Here is a 23,458-nt window from a genome sequence, read left to right as displayed (position 1 = left end):
TGACACATTCTTATGACCTTTATTTTGTATATGTAATCTATAAAAAATTAACCATACATGCAACATGAAGTACTGTCAAAATTATCACTTTTTTTTTCCTTCTAAACTTTGTGGAGAAGAAAAAATCAGCTTTCATAACTCAAACAATTACGATGCAAAGATCTATCCAATAATTAATTTTCATTTACAAAATATAAAAACTCACATAACCATATTTCTTATATAATGGGCTTATAGTAACTCTTACATTTAAAAGTACTTGTCAAAGAACATTGAAATTTTGAATTTTCTATGTTAAACTTTGAGTAAACTATAAATAAAAAGTAAATGAAATACACTATGGACAAAGATGTAGAAGAGTCAAGTATTTAGTGCAGAGATGAAAAGGTTTTAATTTAGCCACATAGAGAAAGGGTCTGTAAGTGTAAATAAGTAGCTGTTCTTTGCATTTATGTAGGCAGTGATTAATAGTTGTAGCCTACTTTAAGATACGACAGTTCATGTTAGTCTTCACTAAAGGATTTTGGAACTGGCAGATCAAAATTTTAATTGATATTGATCACGTATCTTCTTTGCTCACAAAACCAATTGGAAATTTTGCAACCTGTCTCATTAATGTATACTACATTATAAAGATACCATTAATATAATACATTAGAAAAAAGCAGCTTGGATGGCAATTTCCAATTTAGTTGCAGTACTTACTATACAGTATATACAAATTTTAAATTATTTCACACTTTTACATCAAACCTATTTACTATAAAAAAACCAAACTGCATGCTATCAGGCATGTTGTGTACACCTACGGGGTATACATATATTATAATAGACTACCATGAGGAAATTTTTTATGAAAAGGTTAAAAAGATATATGTACCAGAAATTTTCATCACAAGTTGTCAATTCTGTATTTCACATCAATAAAGATAAAGAATAAAATAACAGATTATGCATGTGGGAAAGAACTTTTCACCTTGGCATTAGTTTAATAAATTACAAGAATACAACATCACATGATGGGCCCAATATTTCAACTAGTGAGTTTGAATGTCACCTTTAAGGAACACTACTTATTTCAAGATTTCTCATATAGCCTAAGTGAGCTATTTTCTATACAAAATCCTTCATCATATTTATGCAATCTGTATAATTTGAAATTAAAAACATTTAGGCTAAGTATTTTGGACAATACAAACATCACAGCAATAATTTTTATTAATTTATTAGGCCTAAAATATTTCAGGTAACATCATAAATAAAAAATAATGATTTATATACAATGTTTCAAATTCTACTCCTAAAATCCCTACAAGGTCAATTTACTAGTCTTAAAATATTACCACTTCAATTATTTTTATTCAGAACAAATATACATTGTATAAATAGCATGTATTTATTTTGGCAAAATTCTTTCTTTTTGTAGTTTTTGGTTTAAAATAAAGTTTTGCAGAAAGTCTACAAAATTGCAAAGAACTTTCATGTAAAATTTCATAGTTTTCTATCATGCAGTTCAAACACAACTTGTGATATTGTAATAGAAATTTTGCAATTTCGTGTTTACTTTCTGACCAAACATTCATATTTAATTTAGGACAAATTGGCTCTAATGCAGCTTCATAAGCACAGTTCAGAGAATCTGAGTGGTCTATAAGAAATGAAAGAACATTTTTGAGAACAGCTGACATGACTTAATGTGACAATATTTACCCATACTCATGTGAAAGACCTGTTTTTCAAAAATCTATATTTTCAGCTGTTTTTAGAAAATCCACATTTTTTAGGAATGTGAACTTCTTGTACCTAATGGAATAATTCCATGGCATTAAATTTAAATTACAGCACAAAAACCTGGTAAATAATTCCATGTTAAAAATACTTTGTAGCAAAATTAATAAAATTATAATAATAATGTTAAACTTTAAAATGCTCTAAATCTTATGATTTAATTTTGGTGTGGCACAAGTCCATAGAATGTTGAGAAATGATTATTGGTTGGATCCTAAAAGAAACAAAAAACTTCACTGACATACAAGAAGCCATACATAATGAGCAACTGCCTTTAGCAATAACTAAATGTGTTTAAAAATCTGTTTACTAGCATTTAGGAAATTTTGCAGTTGTATAGCAACCTACATGGACAATTTATATGGCAGTATTCAGTGTAATAGTTTAATAACAGTAGTTTCAGAAAACCTCAAACCTCTAAGATGAATTTTAAAATAAAATAATGCTATAATGAAAGTATTTTTGGTTGTTTCATTCTATTATAAAGCAAAAGAAGACAACAAGATTATATACCTACAGACTAAACCCACGCATTACAGCAGTAACAGTAGATGATGCAATATTATGTGAAAATATTAAAAGCAAATATAACCTGGCTTTATGTTAAAAATAATGTTACAAATGGGATCCATGGCTCAGTAAACTGCTTCCTGATATGTTTTAGTTATTTTTATTATGTACAATATAATAAATTGTACCTTTAACCTTCAACCTGGTAATAAAATACTCTTGCTATATTTCTCAACATACATGCAAGTAATGGCCATGTATTTAGTTACTTTAGGCCTAATGATATTAGGCTCACCTTTTTGTGACATTAACTAAAGCTTTATTTGAAATTTAATATCAATTTTACATTTTTAATATTTGCTTATGTATTACAAGTGTAAAGGCATTTGGCAGGAAATTCTGTTAATATCTTACTACAAAGAAAAAAAAAGAGTAAGTGTTTTAAACACATAAGTTTCTTTTCAGATTATTGATGTACGCAGTGTGGACATAGTAGATTAGTAAGTTCTACCACACAATTCTAACAAGAAACATTCACAACCACAAATCTTCAGACACAGAATATTCAACTTGGATTAACTGCAATGATTCTCCTAGACTACCAAAGTATTACAAATATACAACAGTTTGATCTCTACATAAATAATTTAGTGAAACTTTCAACAACTATGCACATTTTTTGTTGTTTCTCTATTTCAATGGACTAGTGAAAAACTTTCAGTGCATAAGTCCATAATTCTGTAGATTTCCTTACTACAGCTTTCTATTTTACATTATGATACATATATCAAAGAAGCATATTATCATGAGATCATAAACTTGGTCAATGAGGAAAACCTACCAAGATAAGAATAACATTCAAAGTCTTAACTGGTAAAATAATTTCAAGTGTCATAATTTTCAGTTATAAAGAATTTCAATGAAATGCAATAACAAGTTTAAAATAATATTTTTTATCAACTTATAAAACTTTGTATTAATAATGGTGATTAGAATTATGGAGTAAAAAACATAAAATGTTAGTTGTATTAAAGTAAACAGTGTCCCTTTTCCTTTCATAATTAAAAAATATCATGGTTAATTATTTAGATACTAATATTTATTTCTCTTGTAACCCTTTTCTTGCTATTCAATTTCCTTTATATAATTAGAACTTTAAGAGAAATATGGCATTTACATATAGCTAACTTATATACCAAGTAAAAATAAAAATAATAATTATTAATTACTCCAAATACTGTCAGTTACTTTATGTATGATTTTCAAATAGTGTTATCAAAGTTTATTTGTAGGTAACAGGCTAAGTCAGTTTTTTAGAGTTAAATAAGTTAGTTACCAAAGTAGAAAAAAAAAGTATTAGCCAAGCAAGTTAGAATAATAAATGTTTGTGAAGTATACCAGTGTTTTTATTAATGTTATTTCTTTGATGTTAATGTTATGAAAAATGTTAAACTGGACATTATCTTCATTTATTTCCCATCATGTTTGATTAAATCTCTTTCTTCAATTTGTGTCAAAAATGATGAGTGTGAACTAGTCACTGAAACTACTTGAAGTGTCACTGCTAGCATCAGAATTTTCTTCCTGATCAGCAAATGGTGCTGGTGCATCAGGGTTACTGAAAGATAAAAAAGAATAAAATTTGAACTGGTCATGAAAAAGGTTAAAAAATTTCCTACTAACCTGTACATGACTTAAGGGAAACAAATATAACTAAAAAAATCCTTTATGATAAAATTTTAGAATACAACAAAACTTTCCAAAAAATTAATAAAGCAAATATACATTAATAGAAAATGTGGCCAAAACAATATCACATACATACTTCACTTCAGTCAATACTGAATTCTAAGGTTAACAGATTGTATCTAAAAAAAATTATTATTCACTTAAAATGACATTCTAAGACTAATTACTTGAGATCACTGGTATGTTCAGCAACTGAAACTAATAAATTCATGGTACAGAACAATAACCAAAAAATAATTTTAAAAATATTCTAGCTTGATATTAACTAATCTGGAATCAAGGATACAAATTGTTTAAATTACTCACTGAACTAGATCGCTATTCAAGGGTATCAAAAGAAAAAGCACACCTCTATACATAGAAAGCTAGAATTCCACATCCATTTCATCTCTTCCTGGGTACACTTTTTATACAGACTGGAAGGGAGGAAGAGATAAACATGCTCTATGTGCCACAGATATGGGCAGAATAAAAACATGACCATCCAATTACTTGCACACAAGAAGCTGCAGAGCCAATATCTGTAGCATGATTGGGGAATGTTCAGCCTGTATCTAGTGCTCACCTCAACTGTACTGTCAGACTCACTGAACCAACACAAGCTGCAAGAAGAGGGCACAGGAATTATTAATGCATGTTATTATCAACTCTACCATCAGACTCTTGGACAGACACCAGCTACAGAAAAAGGACAATATAAGTCATACAAGTCTGTTCAAATAGACAGTCATCCATTGCAAAAGAAGGAAACAATTTGTATTATTGCTCACGTCCACTCAACTGAACAAGAAATAATTGCAGATTGGAGAAAGGTTTCAATTGTTTTCATTTCATGACCAGGAAGCAGAAGTAAAAAGCAACTTCCATTCTTTAAACCAAGGTAGAGCAAGTGTGTGCAGATCCACTGCATAACCAACACAAGGCTAATGGGAACCTAATATCCAGGCAAGAGCAGGAAGGGAAATGCAAATGTGATGTATAAACTCTATTGCAAAATAAGTTAGCATCTGGAATTTTTCATTCAATCCATGGTAGAAGGAAAATCCCTACCAACCACATATGTGAGGACTTCTTAACAGATCCTACACCAATCCAACACCAGACCACTTGAAAACCTACATCCAGTTGGAAGTAGGCTAGGGAATACTAGCATGTAATTGGTATAATTATATGAGGAGTGACCTGCACTGCACTGAGTGTATCACCACTGCCCAACATTCCACTCATTGACACCTTTTGTGTAGCCCTCAGATGTTAGGTCCCAACTAATGAGGTTTTTCTATGGTATACTACCCCAGTAGCTAGAAATTTGCATGTGGTAGGGGTTTCCTTTCCTTCACTCAAAGAGAGAAAAGGGGAGATGTAGTGAGGAGATTTGGTGAAAATGCCTAGATCCCCATTGGTTCTTCAGTCAGAAACAACTTTTACTGGATACAGTATAATGGGTGACAACATAATCCTATTTAGAAAAGCCAGGGTAGCAGAGATTTTTTAAAATTAAATTTTAAGATTTCTTAAGTGATGTTAGATGATGTATCATACTATTTTCTTTTATAATACTGATTACCCAAGATGCAAAAGTAATTTTGATTTTAATATTAAAAATAATTTTATGCATCAGAACATTTTCAAATTGCATATGTGAATAACATTCAGATAATTATCAAATGTTTGATTTGAAAAAAATTTATACATACTATTTTTATTTTCACTACTGTATCTTTGTATAAGTTTGGTTGATTTAATAAACTTTGTAACCACCACAAAAATTAGGAAATAACTATAAATTTGCTTTTTTGTTTTGTTCTAGAATAACTACAGATCATAAAGAAAACACACAAATGTTCAGCTTAAATATACATTATACATTTATATATACTTATTATTTTAATTTTATTAATATATTGACTTTTCAGCTATTTCTGGCTAATGTTACAGAAGTGACCTGTCTTGACTGTGTTTTAGTGGACTGGTATTTTGTAAAATAATGTTACATTTCAGTTATAATACATTATATACACATATACCTCATTTCTATTTACAAATAAGTTCTTAAACTTATTTTTCTAAAACATGGAACAGTAAATAAAGAAGTAAAGTAAACAATTATCTCTTCTAGTTATGAACTTTGTACTCATTTACCACAGATTGCTAAGGCTTATTAAATTTCGCACATGGACAATACAAAATATTTTTTCACAGATTTTACATATGCATTTTTAATTAACCAATAAATCATAAATTGATACATCATAGGATTCCACTAAAATTTATCAAGCTTAGTACTAAGGTGTATTCAGGTCTAAAAAATAAGAAATTTTGAGTTCAGTAAAACCTGACTACTTAGATTATAAAATTAAAAGAAAGAATCTACTGCCCAAACACTAAAAATTGACTTAGAGAATCACTAGGAGGACATTAATGAACTTTTGATTGGTTATTTGGATGTTACAGATGAAGTAGGTGTGTGTAAGCAAGTATTTTCAAAATGGAAAGAGGTGGATGGGGCCACTGAGTTTGATTAATTAAATGTAGTAATATCTCAGCAAATAGAAAAGACAGGAGGTTCTTATTTTGTATTATACCTTAACAAGATTGATAATTTGAATTTCTAATTTATAATAAACTGCAAACTTTGTATTTGGGCATTATAAACACCTAATCTGAACCACGGCTGCATTTAACATTCCATATGGCACACAAAAAGTTGATATTCAGGATTCACTGTTAGTATTTACTTTAAATTAATAAATTATCTAATGGATAACACTAAAATTTGAATTATAATCTATAATTTGATATCAAACTTAATGAAATATATTGATTAAATGGTAGCTCAAATAACTTTTGAATGCAAGTCAACAAATGTGATAACATGGTCATTGACCTGTGACATTTAACAATAGGGTTAACTGAGGAAAGCTAAGGAGTTGTTGGAAAGGAACATAACAAAATGATCCACTAGGAGAGATAATAATATAACCTTGCCAAACAGTCTACTGGATTTGAGCTCATGGATATAGAAAGAGAGAATAATCTAACATGAGTCAGATATAAAATTGGTGTTTAGAAATGCATCCCAACAAAGGAACAAAGAATAGTTAAAGAGCTGTAGAGTTGGGTGGAGGTACTGGAACACAGAGGGTGATATTGGATTGATCCCGCTATTAAGACAAATACTAGTATATAGGAAGGGACAGCAGAACCACTGAAGTCAGGGGCCAAGAACCCCATGCTACCAATGGGCATATTTGTGTGACCAAAAAGGATAAGCAGTCCTCATGAAGTCATGGCCACCAAACACAAAACCTCACATGCAAAACTTGTATAGCTTTTTTAAATATTTTTTTCAGTGGCCAAACAGGTTAGAATCTGATCAGCAATAAATCATATTAGTTTTTGATTTTATGGTGATATCCTAATGTTAAACATGTAAATACATAAAGCATAAAGAAAGGAACAATGCAAATAAGTTTTGAAAGAAATTGTAAAACTAAAAAAATTCATTCCAATATTTGTTTTAAAGTTGTTTTTTTCATATCAAATTAATGTCTATTTATATACTCAGGTGAGGTATTTTTTTTTTAAATGTATACATGTAGTATTGTTATCTTACTCTAAAATATTTGGATCCAGTCCCTCCATAGAAATCTTGTGCCTGACAGCAGCAACAGGAACACCCTATAAAATAAATACCTATTATAGCAATGGTGCAATATATGCACATAAAAACTGCATATAAATTCAAAGTAATGATCGGAATTTGATGTTAATGTGAACTCCTATTTCAGATAAAAAGTACAAGCAAGACAACCAATAAGTGTATTGAAGTACTTTGACAGAAACAAAATATCATGAATTTGTTGAATAAAAATTAATAGTTCCTAAAATCATGGAATAATGATATAAATATTTTTTTTCTAATCATAGTTTTGATTTTTATATTTTTTTAAAAACTGAGTACAAAAGTACAAAACAAATTTACACCATTGGATTTATGAACTAATCTTTACAATTTTTTGACATTCAACAACTGAAATACTGCTTTGTGCACACTATTCTGAAGATAGTTTTCATTACAAAACTGTTTACCAGCAGTTCTGGATTTTTTATGGACAAATTATACTACAGAGAATACATATTTATTTTTTGTTCAAAAGTATATTTCATAAATGTCCAGCTTACAAACTCACCAAATTTAACATCTTGAAGTACTTGGCAAACCTTGGATCCTGAGAAATAGTTATAACTGGTTTTTCTGGCTGAACAGTTTTTTCTGTCATTGCTACAGGCTCTTCAGTTGGAGCTTCAACTGGAGGCTGTAGAAGAGAGGTTTCAGTATTTTCTTTTTCTACTGGCTGTGTATATGCAGTGACATTCTCTAGACCAGGTATTGATGCAAGCTACAGAAGACAACACAAACCCAAATAATTCTACACTGGCAATTGTACAATATCTCAAATTTTGTTAAAGAATTGCATAATAACTGTCACTTGTAGTTAATCAAAATACAAATTGTGTGGATAACAATAAAATAATGCTTTTTAGTTTATGAAATTCCATCTTAACCCTTCTTTTTTATTATATAATTAAGGTCAGGTTGAGGTAATTCAGATATACTAAGAAAACAAAAATAGTAACTAATATCCAGTCCTCAGTGATCACATAAACTACAACAAAAATTTAAGTATTAACCTACTTTATGTAGTAATAAATTAAAAGATGTGAATGACATCTAAAAATACTTAAATACTTAAGTTTAAGTTTACTTAAGGTTAATACTTAAATTTACAGTAGCTTTATATAAGTACTTAATAGTTAAGGTTCTTCACATGGTGGGACCTACTCCATATAGATATCAAATGTAAATATTAAGGTTTAGCTCGAACAAAACATTGTCATGCTCTCACTTGTATACATTTTCAATTAAAAACTTATCTTGGATTTAAATCACTGTTTTAGTTATAATTCAAACTGAACAAACAGCTAGAGTTCAACCTGTTTCACCTTAAATATAGTAATAACAGCTTAAAAATTATTTATTAATATTTTTCATTGACTTTTAAAAGTATCAAATTCAAGCACTAAAATATCTCAAAGGTATTTTGTTAGTCCTGTCTCAAATCTAATTTTACAAAAATAAAAAAGATAAGAATTTTGAAGCCCCACAATTAGTCACTGCTAAAACTTCATAAAAAATATCATAATGATAGTTTAAACCAAGTTCAATCTGTGGTAAAATAAAAAAATGTTATATTTTAGTACATTATTTTTTCATCAGATATATCCTCTTTACTATTTGACAATACTGAATGAAAATAATATCAGAACAAACCTTAGCCTCTAGAATACTCATGGAAGACTCCAACTTCTGTATTCTAGTTAACAGGTTCTCCAATTTTTCATCACAAACAGTGGCAAAGTGATTCAAAAAGGAGGTGGTTCGGATTAGAAAATGATTCAGAAAAGCTAAAGTTCTTTTCTGATGGATTGGGCGAACCTACTTAGAAAATATGTATAATTAGAGATGAAGTTAAAACTTTATACAAAAATATATAAACTGAGCATGGGTTATAAAGGCATCCTACATGTAAAAGCAGAAGAAGCAGAGAAGGTTTCATTTCTAAGCAGTCTAATGGAGAGGTGTATTACTCATGAGGTACACCTAAATTGGTGTATGGATATGTATCATGAACCATATCAATGGTTCACAATAAGGATTACCCATTTGTTCTTTTTATTATTGATCCACTAGCCTACAGTAAAAATTGGTGCAAGTCTTGGAACTAAACTTGGACAATATTACTAAATAGATCATTGTACAAAGAGTTTTTTCACTTGCTAATAAATCATAATTCTAGTACAAAAATTTTTCTTACACATTTTGTGTTCTTCAAAGAAGCTGATGTATGAGGTGAAAAAGGAATAAACCAATGACAGTTTAACATTACATGACTATACTCAATGCTTTGTACACTGTACAATTGGTGTCTTTAGAAAGCCATCCTCCATATTACATATGAGGTGAAAGAATAAAATAAAAATCAACATACATAATATTAAATTTTATTACATACATTCATAGAATAATTACATTGAAAGACATAAAGGTTATATAAAGTGATGTTTTGGACATACATAATTCTAAACTAATGTGATCAAATAGTCAACAGCTATAATAAATCACATGAACCATATCAACTAGTCTTCTGCAACAGATATCTTAAAGATATCAATTTAAAAGATAATAACAAAATCTATTTTGAGCATCAGATAAGCAACCATAGTAACTGTCAATACTAAGTGTTGAATTACAGTCCACATTACAAATAGCCATTATTAATGTTGACTTCAAAGCACTGCAAAAATAATTCAAGCAGGAAATGGAGAAAATAATAGCAATTTTAGGTATAAGTGAGGCAGAAATTTTGTAGCAATATATAATATGTTAATTAACATTTTTGATTTCGTAAAGTGTGCAGAAAGTCACTTTAAGAGAAAATTGCAAACTGCATCAAAACTGTGACTGGCCTCACAAGGAAGGGAAAATATAACAATTATAAGAAATATATTAAAAATGCTTATTTTTATAAATATGCTATTATATTGTGACATTTTTTTATACTTGCATTGAATACACTAGCAGAAATAGACTTTACCAGAAAGTACTCCATGGGAGAAGTGTTTGGATTGTACTGATATAAACTGTAATGTTTTTATATATTAAAAGTGGTACTGTTTATTAAAAAAAATTTTTTAAGAACTCCAATTTTTTAGTTCAATAAAGATATAATAAAACTTTCAAGTACATTTCTAGTGAAAATTGTGTTCTTGTTGTGAGAACTTTTATTTAAAATTATATACTGTGACAAAGATGTGATTGTTGCACGTACCATACTGATTCTTCTAACTGTCTGACTCTTGAATACCCACAGAGTGAAATACTTTTATCAATTTCTGTTTGTGGCACCATTCAGTAGATGGTAACACACTGTATACACACTACATCACTATAGTAAGATATGTATGCATTTATATAACTTGAAAAATTCGTATGGCTGTCTATTTATATATACATAACTTTACAGTTAAAAATACAAACTACAGTAAAACCTGTCTAAGCCGGAAACTGCATAGAGCAGAAACCTGTACAAGCTGGAAATATCAAAATTTTGCAGCATTATCTTAAGATTTCTCTCATTTGGTGGAACCTGTGTAATGAGAAAGGAAAACTATCTTTCACCTACCTCATCTGTCAACAAGTATGATTAGAACCTGAGTAAGGCAGAAAAAATGTTTTTGATCAAATATTAATTTCTTATTTAATTAATAATTTATTTAAATACTAATAAATTCTTGAACATTTTGCTACAGTAAGTATTGGTTAAATATATTCTGCTCTCTTTTCTGCCAACATTACTTTTGCAGTTAAATTAAAAAAAGGAACAAAAAATAAGAATATTCTACTTTTCCTAAATAATGCAACTTGTCACCCAAAAAGATCAACTTTCAAATGTTCTACCTCCATGTAGAACACTGCACTCAAAAATTATATGTAATTAAAGAAATGCATGTTCACTATATCTAAGCCGGAAATTTTACTCGGTCCTCTGCGATTACACCTTAGACAGGTTTTACTGTATATGCCCTGCATGTTAATATAAAGATACAAATACTAGCCAATACATATTGTATGTATATAACTTGTACAGTTACAAACCCAGACCATGCACCTTTTCAGTAGACCTCCCAATCCAGTGTTTACAGACTTCCTATTTAGTAGCTATATATATTTTAAATGCATATACATAATATGTGGTATGTTAATCACTTTAAATATTATAATTTCAAAAAACCAGAAATATGAATTTAGAAGTTAATTGAATGTTGATATATATTAAATTTATGATTTGCCAAAAAGATTAATATACACAATTTTCTTCCTTAGGATATATTTTAATATACAAACAACAATACAATTTATAATAAAGGTTATCACAAATAATGACTTATGTAAAAACTTTACAAATTCACAAACACTGTTCAGTCTTCTATTTTGTTTGAAACTGTATATTTTATCGACAGTCCAGGTTTACAATGAGCAAATTAATTCTGAGTTGATATTGTTACACTTCTATTCAAGAGAAAGCTAGATAGCTCTATTAAGCTTAGTTGACCTCACGCAGTTTATAATCTCACTTTTTACTGAGGAAGACATCTAATGCCTTTGCAGAAATACTAATATCTGAAGTTAATTCTCTGAAGTTGAACAGTTTATATTGTTTGAAATCTATAAATATTCCTGATCAAATTCTGTAGTTTTCCAGTTAATAAGCATTAATTATAATTACAGCTTCTGACACTTATAGTATACTGACCATGGTTCAAAATTTTCTATTTAAAGCCGGACATGCCCGTTAAAAAAGTTTGACCCACACTTTTCCATCTATCCCCGGACATCGTGACCAGTTGTCATATTCCTAACAAATTGGACACAAATAAATACATCACCCCCTCAAAAATAAGTGAGGCAAAAGCTGTGTATGCACAGCCCAAAGATTTTGCTTAAAAATATATTCTATAATGAGTGGAAAATAACTTGCAAAATCTAAGATTTAATTTAAGACAAAAAAAAACAAATTTTAAAAAACGGTCATGAACGCTCACAAAATGCGATTTTTAAGTCGCCTAATCCATGCCATCCCGGATAGTCACGTGACTGCCAAACACTCACGACAATCTGACTATGGCGTCTGAGAGGAAAAAAAACAGGAAAGTCTCATGATCTATTTCAGTTTGGCTTCACGAGCAAGACTAATGAATCAGAAGACAATACTATGGAACCCCGAGTGAAAAAACCCAAGCCCAAGTGTTAAAGCAAAAATTGTTACTGCTCGTGCTGGCACTAAGCCTACTTGTTTCCAGGGTGAATGGAATAGAGGCTCACCATGTCTGGAGTATAATAATGCTACCGGACTGATGTTTTGCTCAATTTGTCAGAAATATGATCAAAGTAGTGAAAGGCAGAAGAACACCTTCATAACAGGATCTTCCAACCTGAGAGCAAGTGCTGTTAAGGAGCATGAAAACAGTCGCACCCACAGTCTAAGTTGTCAAGATAATACAGCAAAAGAAACACCTGATTTAACTCCCATGATGAAAGAATTGAGCAAACTTAACCAGAGAAAGATCGTTTGCTTGTGCTGTTCAGGACTGCCCTTTATATGGCTTTGAATGCCAAACCATTCAGCGATTTTCAAGAGCTTCTGTTGCTACAGGAACACAACTTTGGTATGAACTTGACAGAACATTATGCCAACGACAAACAAGCAGTTATCTTTACGAAGTATATTGCAGAAACAATTAGAATTAATGTCAGATCTCGTCTGCACACCTCATTATTCTTTGGCATTATTACTGACGGCTCAACAGACACTGCCAACACTGAGCAGAAGATAGTATATGTAAGATACTTGGTCAGTGACTGTTACCCAGTAACCCACTTCCTGTGTCTGCACTCAGTTGAGAAGGCTGATTCTGAACACTTGCTACAGGCACTTAGTTCAGGTAAAGGTTTCTTAATTACCTGGGATAAGAATTTTCTGGATTTATCCTGAATTCCTAATTAAGAAAAATTAGAACGGACAATATTTCATGTACGTTTGTGTTTTAATTCAGGTTTACATAGTCATTCCATTATTAATATACATCAGTGAAAACTCAAGCATTTTTCAATTGATTTAAACCAATAAGAACCATGTATTTACCACTGACAGAATTGGAGCTTAACCTAACACAACTAGCGTAATAGATAATGGAGCAATTGAATTTTCCAAAGTACAAATTTACATTTTGTTTTTGTTTTTACAGAAAGTAACTAATATTGGTTACTAATTTTTTGTACTTGCAGCATTGTCCATACATGGCAAGTTTCCCAACTGGCTTGAATCAATTGTATGCCTGACAGCTGATGGAGCAGCTGTCAATTTTGGCACAAATAAAGGACTTGTCAACAGATAGAAGGTGCAATAACCTTATTTGATAGGGATCCACTGTGTTAGTCACAGATTGGAACTTGCAATTAAGAAGACCATCAAGGACATCCCTTACCTTTATAGTATCCAAACCTTTTTAGAAAACCTATGGAAGTTTTATGACAATGTGCCACAGAACTGGGCTGGCCTTAAAGAAGCTGGTAAAGCCAACAAAAGGGACAGGAACCCGGTGGGTGGCCTACAAAGAGCGTGCTATGGAGTCAGTTTCTCGTAACTGGCCAGCTTTAGCAGAGCATTTGTATCAAGTAAAGCTGCATGACAAAGGGGAATGTAGACACAAAGCTACAGGATTATACAGTACTTTGACAAGCCTTAAATTCATCCTGTACATGGACATACTCTTGGCAGTTCTACCTGTTTTGACATCTCTTAGTCTCAAAATGCAAGACAATTCTGCTACTGTGAACATTGTTTCTGACAAACTCGCTGTTTGCAAAGAGAAGCTGGGCAATCTGAATCATGTTGAGAGATCTCAGAAAATTGTTAAAGAGCTCACAACATGTGAACAAACTGGCACGAGGTTACTTAGAGGAAAGGTGGTTACTATTAGTGGTCAGACAAGGACCAGAGGCTCAAAAAGTGCCACAAAAAAGACAGTTGCTCAATCCGTGGCTGAAGAAACTGCCATCTTCATAGGTAAAATTGTCACATATCTGAATGAGAGATTTGATGAATTTGATAAGGATTTTATTGGTGCCTTTCAAATTTTTGAACCAAGCAACTGGCCTAAAAGCAAGGAAACAATGTCATCTTATGGCCATAATGAACTCCAGATACTATTGGACCACTTTGGTGCTCTGCTAAAAGCTAAGGGTTTCAACATTGCAGCTGATATTTGCCAAGTTGACCTACACAAGACACTGCTCAAAGCCACAAGACTTGCCAAATCAGATGAGTCCCTGGCTAGTAGTGCAAGTGGATTGTGTGCCTACATGTTAAGTCAAATTACTGTTGAGGATGGTAAACCTTTCCCTGGATCAACAGTGTTGGCCTTGGTATGCTTCATGCAAGTGATTTCCGTGTTATCTGCTGAATCAGAACGTGGATTTTCCCAGATGGCAGTTATTAAGGATGACTGGCAGTCCAAACTAATAAATGATTCCCTTAATGACTTGATGACAATAAAATTAGCTAAGAATAAGACCTGTGACCTTGCAAGCACAGAATTACTGTGCAAGTCTGTAGAATCCTGGTGGAAGGGCAGTAAAAAAAACAGATGATTTGTGAGTCCACATGGAACTCACACACATAGAGACAATAGAGATACTGAGTCTACATCAGCTGGTGTCTTAGTGCTGGATGACTAAATCTACGAGTTTGATTCATGTGTCATTTTTCATGGATACAAGGCTTGTTGCCACTTGCTTTGAAATAATGTTTCAGTGCCATAAATAAAATGATTCTGTTTTATATAATAATTGTCTGTACTTGATTTATTGTTTTCAGTAATGTCCAGTGACAATTTTGAGGTGTCCTGCTAAAATTTCAAATGTCTGGCAAGTTTCATTGTCCAGCAGGACATGTGTCCTGCTGAAAATTTAGAATATTTCTACCCCTGTTGACTGTAGACCACCAACAATATTCTTAAAATTGTCTTTCAGTATGTTAATTTATAAAGTTTAAGGTGACATTATCAAAAGTTCACTTGGCAACAATATCTGAAGATATGCTAGTACTTTCGTCAAAGCATGTTGATTCTTACACTCAATTTAGAGAACAGGTGGGATTTCCACAATACACATTTAATACTACATGTTACATACATTTCTAAATATATATTAAACTGAAACAAACATATATGTTAATATGAATCCATTATAATTACCATATATTATGGTATGGTGATCTTGCATACAATACTTCTATAAAAGATCACCTTGTACCAATAGTATCAGGAGCAACAGTCATCCAATTTTGTCATAATTTCCTAACAGAGTATCATACACCAACTATGTATTTCATTAAACTGTTTCAAATAGGACAGTACTGCTATTATACACATTTATGTCCATAATGGAAATAAAAAAAGAAAGAAAAATGAAATAGCTTAAAGTGAATATGCAGCAACAATGAAAGGTAGAGAAACAATCTTAAAGTTTGAGACACGAGATAAATAACAAATGAGTAATTTAAACGCAAGTTGCAATAGTGAACAAGTTGAGCATACAAGACCGGAAACACTATAGACATTATTTACTTAAGCTATAAATCCCTATTCTGACTCCATCAGCATGGAAATACATGAAAATACAAAATGACAAAATATATGACATAGTATCAGTATCGACTCATTCAACATCTATTGCAGGAGATAATTTTTGAAATGAATGTGTTTAACTCCATCAGAGTAACTGCTTAACATTTTGCTCATCAGCAGATGTTTATAAAACAGATACCCACCTCTTTGCACCACAGAGAGATTACCTTGTATGCACTGCTATGTAATTTCCTATATATACCACAAGCCTTGAACATAGCTCCCACTACTACACATCAAGATGTGCCAGCCTATGATGTAATCATCACAAAAGGTCAACATATTCTTCTTGGACAGTAATCTTCATGAGTGCTGACACATGAACACAGGCTCATTCTTGATGGGGCAAACCGAATAGAATGGAAATGAAGTAGGCCATGCAGGAAAGTATCTATTTAAAATACATTTTCAGGAAGTATTAATTTCAGAAATTCTACTACCCTATAATGGTGCAATCTTATGAAGTTGGGTCCCACATCAAAAGGCAGTGCAATGAGTTATTGCAACTAAAAACACCAGGTGTAAAGCCATGAGTGATTGCAGGGACACATTTTGTGCAGTCATTTTGTTTCTGTCAAGTGCAGATTGGCCTTAAAGATATACATAAATAGACACAGCTAGAACAGACTTGTGGAAAATCACACTCAACAGTGAGTATTGAACATGAGCAAAAGTGTTTAATATTTTGTGTATTTTTCTGCATGATTGGAGAAGAAATGAAAAATACAAAATACAAATAGGGTTACCAAATGTCTACTTTTTTTTAGTAATTTGGCCCAGTTTCCCAAAAAAAGTTCTCATGATGCACAATATGCACTGGATTCATGATATTGATATCAAACTGTCAGTCACACCGAATCACAAATATAATAGGTCTGCTTGATTTGTTCATTTTAATAACACATATTCTCCTACCAATAAACTCTCTAGAGTTCCATCTGTGCATGGTGAGGAACACAGGTCTGAGTGTGGAGATAGTTAAGGCAGTGCTCATTATCAAAATATACCTTACAGGGTCACATGCTAAATTTATTATAACTACTTGAAAAAAAAACAGTCTGCACATGGACTTCCTATTCTTAGGTTTTTAAGTTAATATTTCCAAAGATTGTCCAAATTCAAGAAACTTATGAATGTTTCAAAATATTTTTAAATTCCCAAAAGTAGACAAAAATTAAGGTCTTGCATGCCATTTCAATAGCAGCCTAGGACTTAAAAAAAAATCTCTACTGGTCATCTACTCCACTGATTAGTCATTTTTTTCACGGTAGTTATTCACCATTCATATTTGCACAAAATGTGTCTCTCGTGATTTTGACAAACAAGTGCTTAAACATGTTTACATTTTAGCCTGTTGAATACCTAACAACATGAGTTTCATACCTTGAGGTCTAGATGTCTTCATCTTGTCCAAATTTTACCTTATCATGAATATTATATATTTACATAAAGAAGCAACCTTTAGAAGGCCAATTAAAGTTTGACATACAAACACCCAAAATGAGAACATTTTCCCCCCTCTTTTGTATCCTGCTAATTCTTTCACACTGCTCACATTTACACTATTTTCAAAATATGTAATAACAAAACTATAATTATCACTAATGTGTCAAATGAGGCCTTGCCAGTTTTATGAAATAATACACTGACTTTTTTGAAATTCCTTTGAACAAAAACATGAGCTGTGTTTGCTACTTTTACTGAATTAAACACTCAACATAAGGCTCTATCAAAAATACACTTAAGTCCTCTGTTTTTTCACAGGATCTAGATATTCCTACCACAAAACAGGTAGGTCCAATATGTATTTGCATACCCCACATACATTCCTTTTAAACTTTTCAGTTTTATGTCATTTCTTCCTGAATGAAAGAGGCAGTTGAAATAGAATCATTTCTTCCCAGCATTTAAGTATCATTAACAATTTTACTGTCCAAAAAGATATCCAAATCAGTGATGTATATGATAAATAACAAATGTTCCAAAACAGACTCCTGAGAGAATCTACTATTCACATTCATCCAAATGGAATAATGTCCATCACTTCTTTTTCCCATTTACCTCTGTATCTAATCTACTACACCTTGTGACAATTTAAGACAGCTAAGATATATAGTAAATTGAAAACCCTAAAAAAACAAAAAAAGAAACATTAAAGAAATTAGTAAAGCAAGAAAACATTTTAATTTCAAAGTTTTTGTGGAATAACCTCTAATAATATATTTTAATTATGGGAGTCAAACTAACTGAAAAATACTTAGTTTTCAGGTTCTCCTTATTTCCATATTTTTCTTTAACTGAAAAATAACATGAAATCCACAACCAACTCATTTCTAAGCATTTTTAAGGCTTTATACCTTAGGGCTGGTATTACTCCTACATAAGTAAATATTTCTAAATTATACTAATACATTTAGAAAGGTGAATTAGATTAAAGTATTAAGTAATAAAAGTATAAAGGTAAACCTCAGCAATCACATACAATAAATCTACATTTTTAAAGTAATGTCACACTTTGAAATATGAATGACAGTATGATTAATTCTAACAATTTAGTGTAAACTATTCTGCTTGTAAAATACAATTTACCATCAACATTATTCATGCCTATTCTCCCATCATTTCAAAAGTGAATGTTGAGTTTTGCCTCAATGTGCAGCTTTTTAAATGTAGCACACAAAGCAGCCACTGTAAACGAGAGACAAAAGAAAACTCAGTCTGACACTGTAGCCATAAAAACAGATAATAATATTAATTTATTAAGCACGATTTCAAATATTTATTAATAGTAAGTTTTCAAATAAAGTATTTGAGTTATGGCTGTATAGTTATAACACAAAATATTAACTTTTAGTGATACAATTCATTGCCTAATCAGTTCTTCCCAAATTTTTCCTGTTTGACTACATTTTGTTACATAAAAATTACTGTGATCCCAGACAGTACCAAAAACAACAGCAACTAAAGCATCAGAGCAGACAAAATATTCACAGTGCAAGCTTCTAAGTCCAGAACAAATGCAGTCCTTTTGTAACTGTTTATTTGCAACTCCATTAACTGACATTAGGACCTCATTTTATGTAATGATTTACAATTGGGAAACCAACAGCTTAAACAAATAATGCCATCTAAAGATGCTTTAAACATTTATAGATGTGGAAGACAAACTTGGATATCTTCTATTTATAAAATGTAATAATAGTTTATAAGAATAATGACCTGCAATCTTAATTTGCACTGTGAAATTTGATACAAATCACTTTGCCAGAGAAGACTGCAAAATGAACATTTAACTAACCCAAATAATTAAGAAATTTAAGATGGGTATTGCTTACCTTACCTGGTTATGTCTGGGACCAAAACATTTATGAATTAGGTTAGGTGCATCTAATGCTTAAAGATCTTTGGCCATTGTGACCTTTTTTTCTACTTTTCATAACAAGTAAAACATAATGTTAATCAAAGACAGATTTTCACTGCCTGATGCATGTTCATTTCTTCTATTATTCTTTATTAATCGTTTACAACAAAAATATCTAGTTTAATATAATGAAAATGCAAAAAAGCATGGTATTGATATTACAGTGAAATTTATTAAAGCTTATTAACTATACAGCAGAATTCTAAATTACAGTGCCAGTGTTTAAGAGATTATTGCTTGCTTATTGGGCAGGCATACCCAATAAACCATACATTCTACTTTTAAGTACACTACATTCTAGGATAGAGTAGTATTATACACTTGTGTATATTTCTTATTGCAGCTTCCTACAATATTATACTTGAATTTGGGACATACGACACATTCCACAATTATTAAATCCTTTATTAGAACACATAATTATTAAACAAAACATAAATACATGGAAGTCAAATGTTTAGGTCAGTTTTTTCTAAGTGTATGTTTTTCTCAGTGTGTGGATGGATGGAATTAGGTTTTTATGTAGAAATTTATCAAAGCATGTTGTTCAATCCTTGTCAATATATGTTAGTATAGTACTTTTCATCGAAATATGCTTATTATTTACCGTTGTTTTCTCTTCTAGCATGTTTATGCTGCATTTATTTTTCAACTTAAACCATGAGAGATTTTAATATTTTCAGATTCAATAACAGTCACAGGCAAAATACTAGCTAGATCATGGTTTTAATGCTATTTTATTGTTACTAATTGGAGATCAAAAGGATATCACTAAATGTGCACAGGGTTGAGCTATTCCATATTTGAAAGAAAAATGAATGTTGATTATGATTTTGCATTCACTGGATACAGCCACACAAAATGAAGCATGTTCTTAATAAACTCTTTAAGTCTGTTATATATGAAATATCAGCTGTGTTACAAAAAATTTGTACTCTTAAATATATTTGTAAATTGATGATGCCAGTCTAACACAAACTTGGACACATCAAAATACAAAGTGATGTTTACATGAACAACATGAATACTTGGAGACAATGCCATTTTGAGCTAAAGATCTGGAAATTCAAATCATCAAAAAAAACACGAATAAAAGTAGTGGTAACTATGACTACTACTACTGCTACTGAATCTTAAAATACAAATACATATTGAATCATAATTATGGTTTAAAACAATATAATATTAGGGTGCAGCATTATAAACACACTGCAACATGATATATAACTGTAAAAGTAAATAAAACAAACTGTAGCTTCAAAGTGTCAACAGTGTATTACTTCATTTATTTGATCTTAATCTTTGAAGTTGCCTTCATCTTTGAATGATAATGACATTCACATTAGTGATGTTCCCTAACTGAAATAGGAGTTTACACTTTTACAATGTAGTACAATAATGTAGTACAGTGTATGCTAGCTTACATTTACATTCTTTTGACAGTGAAGAGAGGCAGATGCCAATCCTTCTCATGAATCATCATGTGGAAGCTCTCTGCAGCTCTGTTAATTGTTAAGGTTTATTACTGTTCAAAGTTACTAAACACAGCCCTATTAATATCAATACAAATAGTAGATTAACACTTAAAAAAAAATGACAGTATTCCTACTAATACTAGTAACACTAACAGCAGTAAAAGTTAGGAAGTACTATTTAGCGTTGGTTGTTACTAAATTAAATGTATTCTTTGCAAGACTTTGAAATTAAGGTTCAGTACATAGTAATAGTGCATATTATTATTAACAAATGATTGTTATTAGAAAGTGATATTTTGACAATAAAAATGCACATTACTGTCATAATTACAATATATAAAACATTCCAACGAGTAAGAATGAATCCTGAAAACAAATTTGAGTTTTTGTTAAATGTTTATGCATCACTACTGTACAAGTGATAAATAACTTCGGATAAGTCAAATGCATCACGAGGAAATTGAAAAAACGCCTTCTTTTGCTCAGAGTAAGACTATACTGTGCTGTACTGCGTATAATATAGATTATATAATAAATTGCATTTATTAATATTATTCGCTGTTCTTAAAAATAAACTTTTTTCTTTTAAAGAACAGAAGAGTAAACAAACTGATGTATTATAAGACTTCAAATAAATCGTTGGATAGTTTTTACCTTTGAGTAATCCACTCCTGGTCCAACAATCGGTAACCCATCAGCATCCATTTTGGGAACGGAAATCAATCGTTAAATTTCAAAACCTATTTACAATATAATTTTATATGTAAATATGAAAATAAGTAATATTTATTTTAATTTCCAAAACTATTACTAGGTTAGAATTTATTAAGATTAGAGGACTTTAATCGTGGCAATTCTTATTGTGCGGTCGTTTATATGACACTAAAAATACAAAGCATGGAAGATGGTTGCCAATAATAACTACATGGGCTCAGAACCAATGGTTAGGTGCTATGTTTTAGATCTGTGGTTCTTTGAATCGCACTCTGTTACCGAAAAAACAAAGAAGAGAGAGAAAAGCGTTCCACGTTTTTGGGTCGTGTATACATAATGAGAGTAAAAAAGCTCCCTATTCCTTTAGGGTTTCCTAAGACCTGCCAATGGTTGATATTGGCAGCTATCTTCCTTCTAGTCTATCAATTCCAACTTAAGGGCAACTAGTACATATAACTCTAAATAGCTCTGCCTCAACTTTAAACAAACAATGAGACGCTCCAGGCGTCACTGATCTGTGAAATGGGAAGGTAAAGTGTGGCATAATCCGAAGCAAGCAAAATCTTTGGGTGCAGAAAGTGATATAGTAGGTAATAAATTAAATTAACACACACATACACACACACATATATATATATGGTGGCTCGGGATTACATAGTGCATTAACTAGCTAAAACAAACAAAAGAAACAGTGAAGGCATCATGGGGGCTTGATCCCCCCAAATGAGCCAAACCCCCCTCGGCCCCCCAATATTATTACCTACATATATTTATAAAATATAGAAAACTCAATCGTCGATGTTGCTTTACAATTAATATCAAAGAGGCATAAATCTGTAGAACTCAACGTCTTCATTAGGACGGAAGTATGTGTCATGCGTCCCATAGCAACGTACTGAATGCACTGAAACTCATGCGCTGTATTGCCGCTCCCTGTGTAATGTCATTCTATCTTGAGCTTTGACGAAGATTAGACAACCACGTTGATTTCAAGTTACGACAGATCATCAGGGATTTTACTTGATAAACCAAAGGTTTCACAGGTATAAACCCATTAATTTCATTTATCTTTTATTGAAAAGTAAAACATAGCATGCATATATAATTGTATTGTGTATAGGTCAAAACTATGAAGCATTTAACCGGTGTTGTGTCCTCTGTGAGATCATTTTGCATTGTGTATCAGCCATCCAAAATTGTACTGATGATTGTGGCATACACTTAAAATTGTGACTTACAACCAAATTAATGTTATACTTATGATTAGATAATAACCTTACATGTTAACTGACCAAATAATACTTCTAAACAATTCTAGAATGAATTTTGAAATTGTCATTGGGCTATTTAGAAGTGCCTAATTTAATGTAATGTAGTAGTTACATTATTGTAACAGGTGCTTGTCACACTTATGATAATAAGAACAATATCACAATCACAGTTTGGCCTGTATGAATAATATGAACTTATGAAGAAACCAGCTTTTCTG

General features: G+C 31.2%; 1 protein-coding gene across 2 annotated transcripts; it reads right to left on the bottom strand.

The window, feature by feature from the left end:
* Positions 1 to 22,390, bottom strand: CCDC53 (Coiled-coil domain containing 53). Of its 2 annotated transcripts, none has more exons than XM_076455010.1 (5): positions 21,910 to 22,390; positions 9,383 to 9,547; positions 8,241 to 8,450; positions 7,664 to 7,728; positions 1 to 3,916 (listed from the first exon to the last, which is right to left on the bottom strand). In XM_076455010.1, exons 1-5 carry the CDS (start codon positions 21,958 to 21,960, stop codon positions 3,832 to 3,834), a joined length of 576 nt encoding a protein of 191 aa, XP_076311125.1. In that variant the 5' UTR covers positions 21,961 to 22,390; the 3' UTR covers positions 1 to 3,831. The 2 variants fall into 2 exon arrangements, with proteins under 2 accessions (XP_076311125.1, XP_076311126.1); XM_076455011.1 differs by lacking the exon at positions 21,910 to 22,390 and adding an exon at positions 18,949 to 19,044.
* Positions 22,391 to 23,458: the final 1,068 nt, after the last annotated feature.

The sequence above is a fragment of the Tachypleus tridentatus genome, chromosome 9 (assembly GCF_004210375.1).
Source record: "Tachypleus tridentatus isolate NWPU-2018 chromosome 9, ASM421037v1, whole genome shotgun sequence".
Taxonomy (NCBI): domain Eukaryota; kingdom Metazoa; phylum Arthropoda; class Merostomata; order Xiphosura; family Limulidae; genus Tachypleus; species Tachypleus tridentatus.
This window is presented reverse-complemented; position numbering and strand designations above follow the sequence as displayed.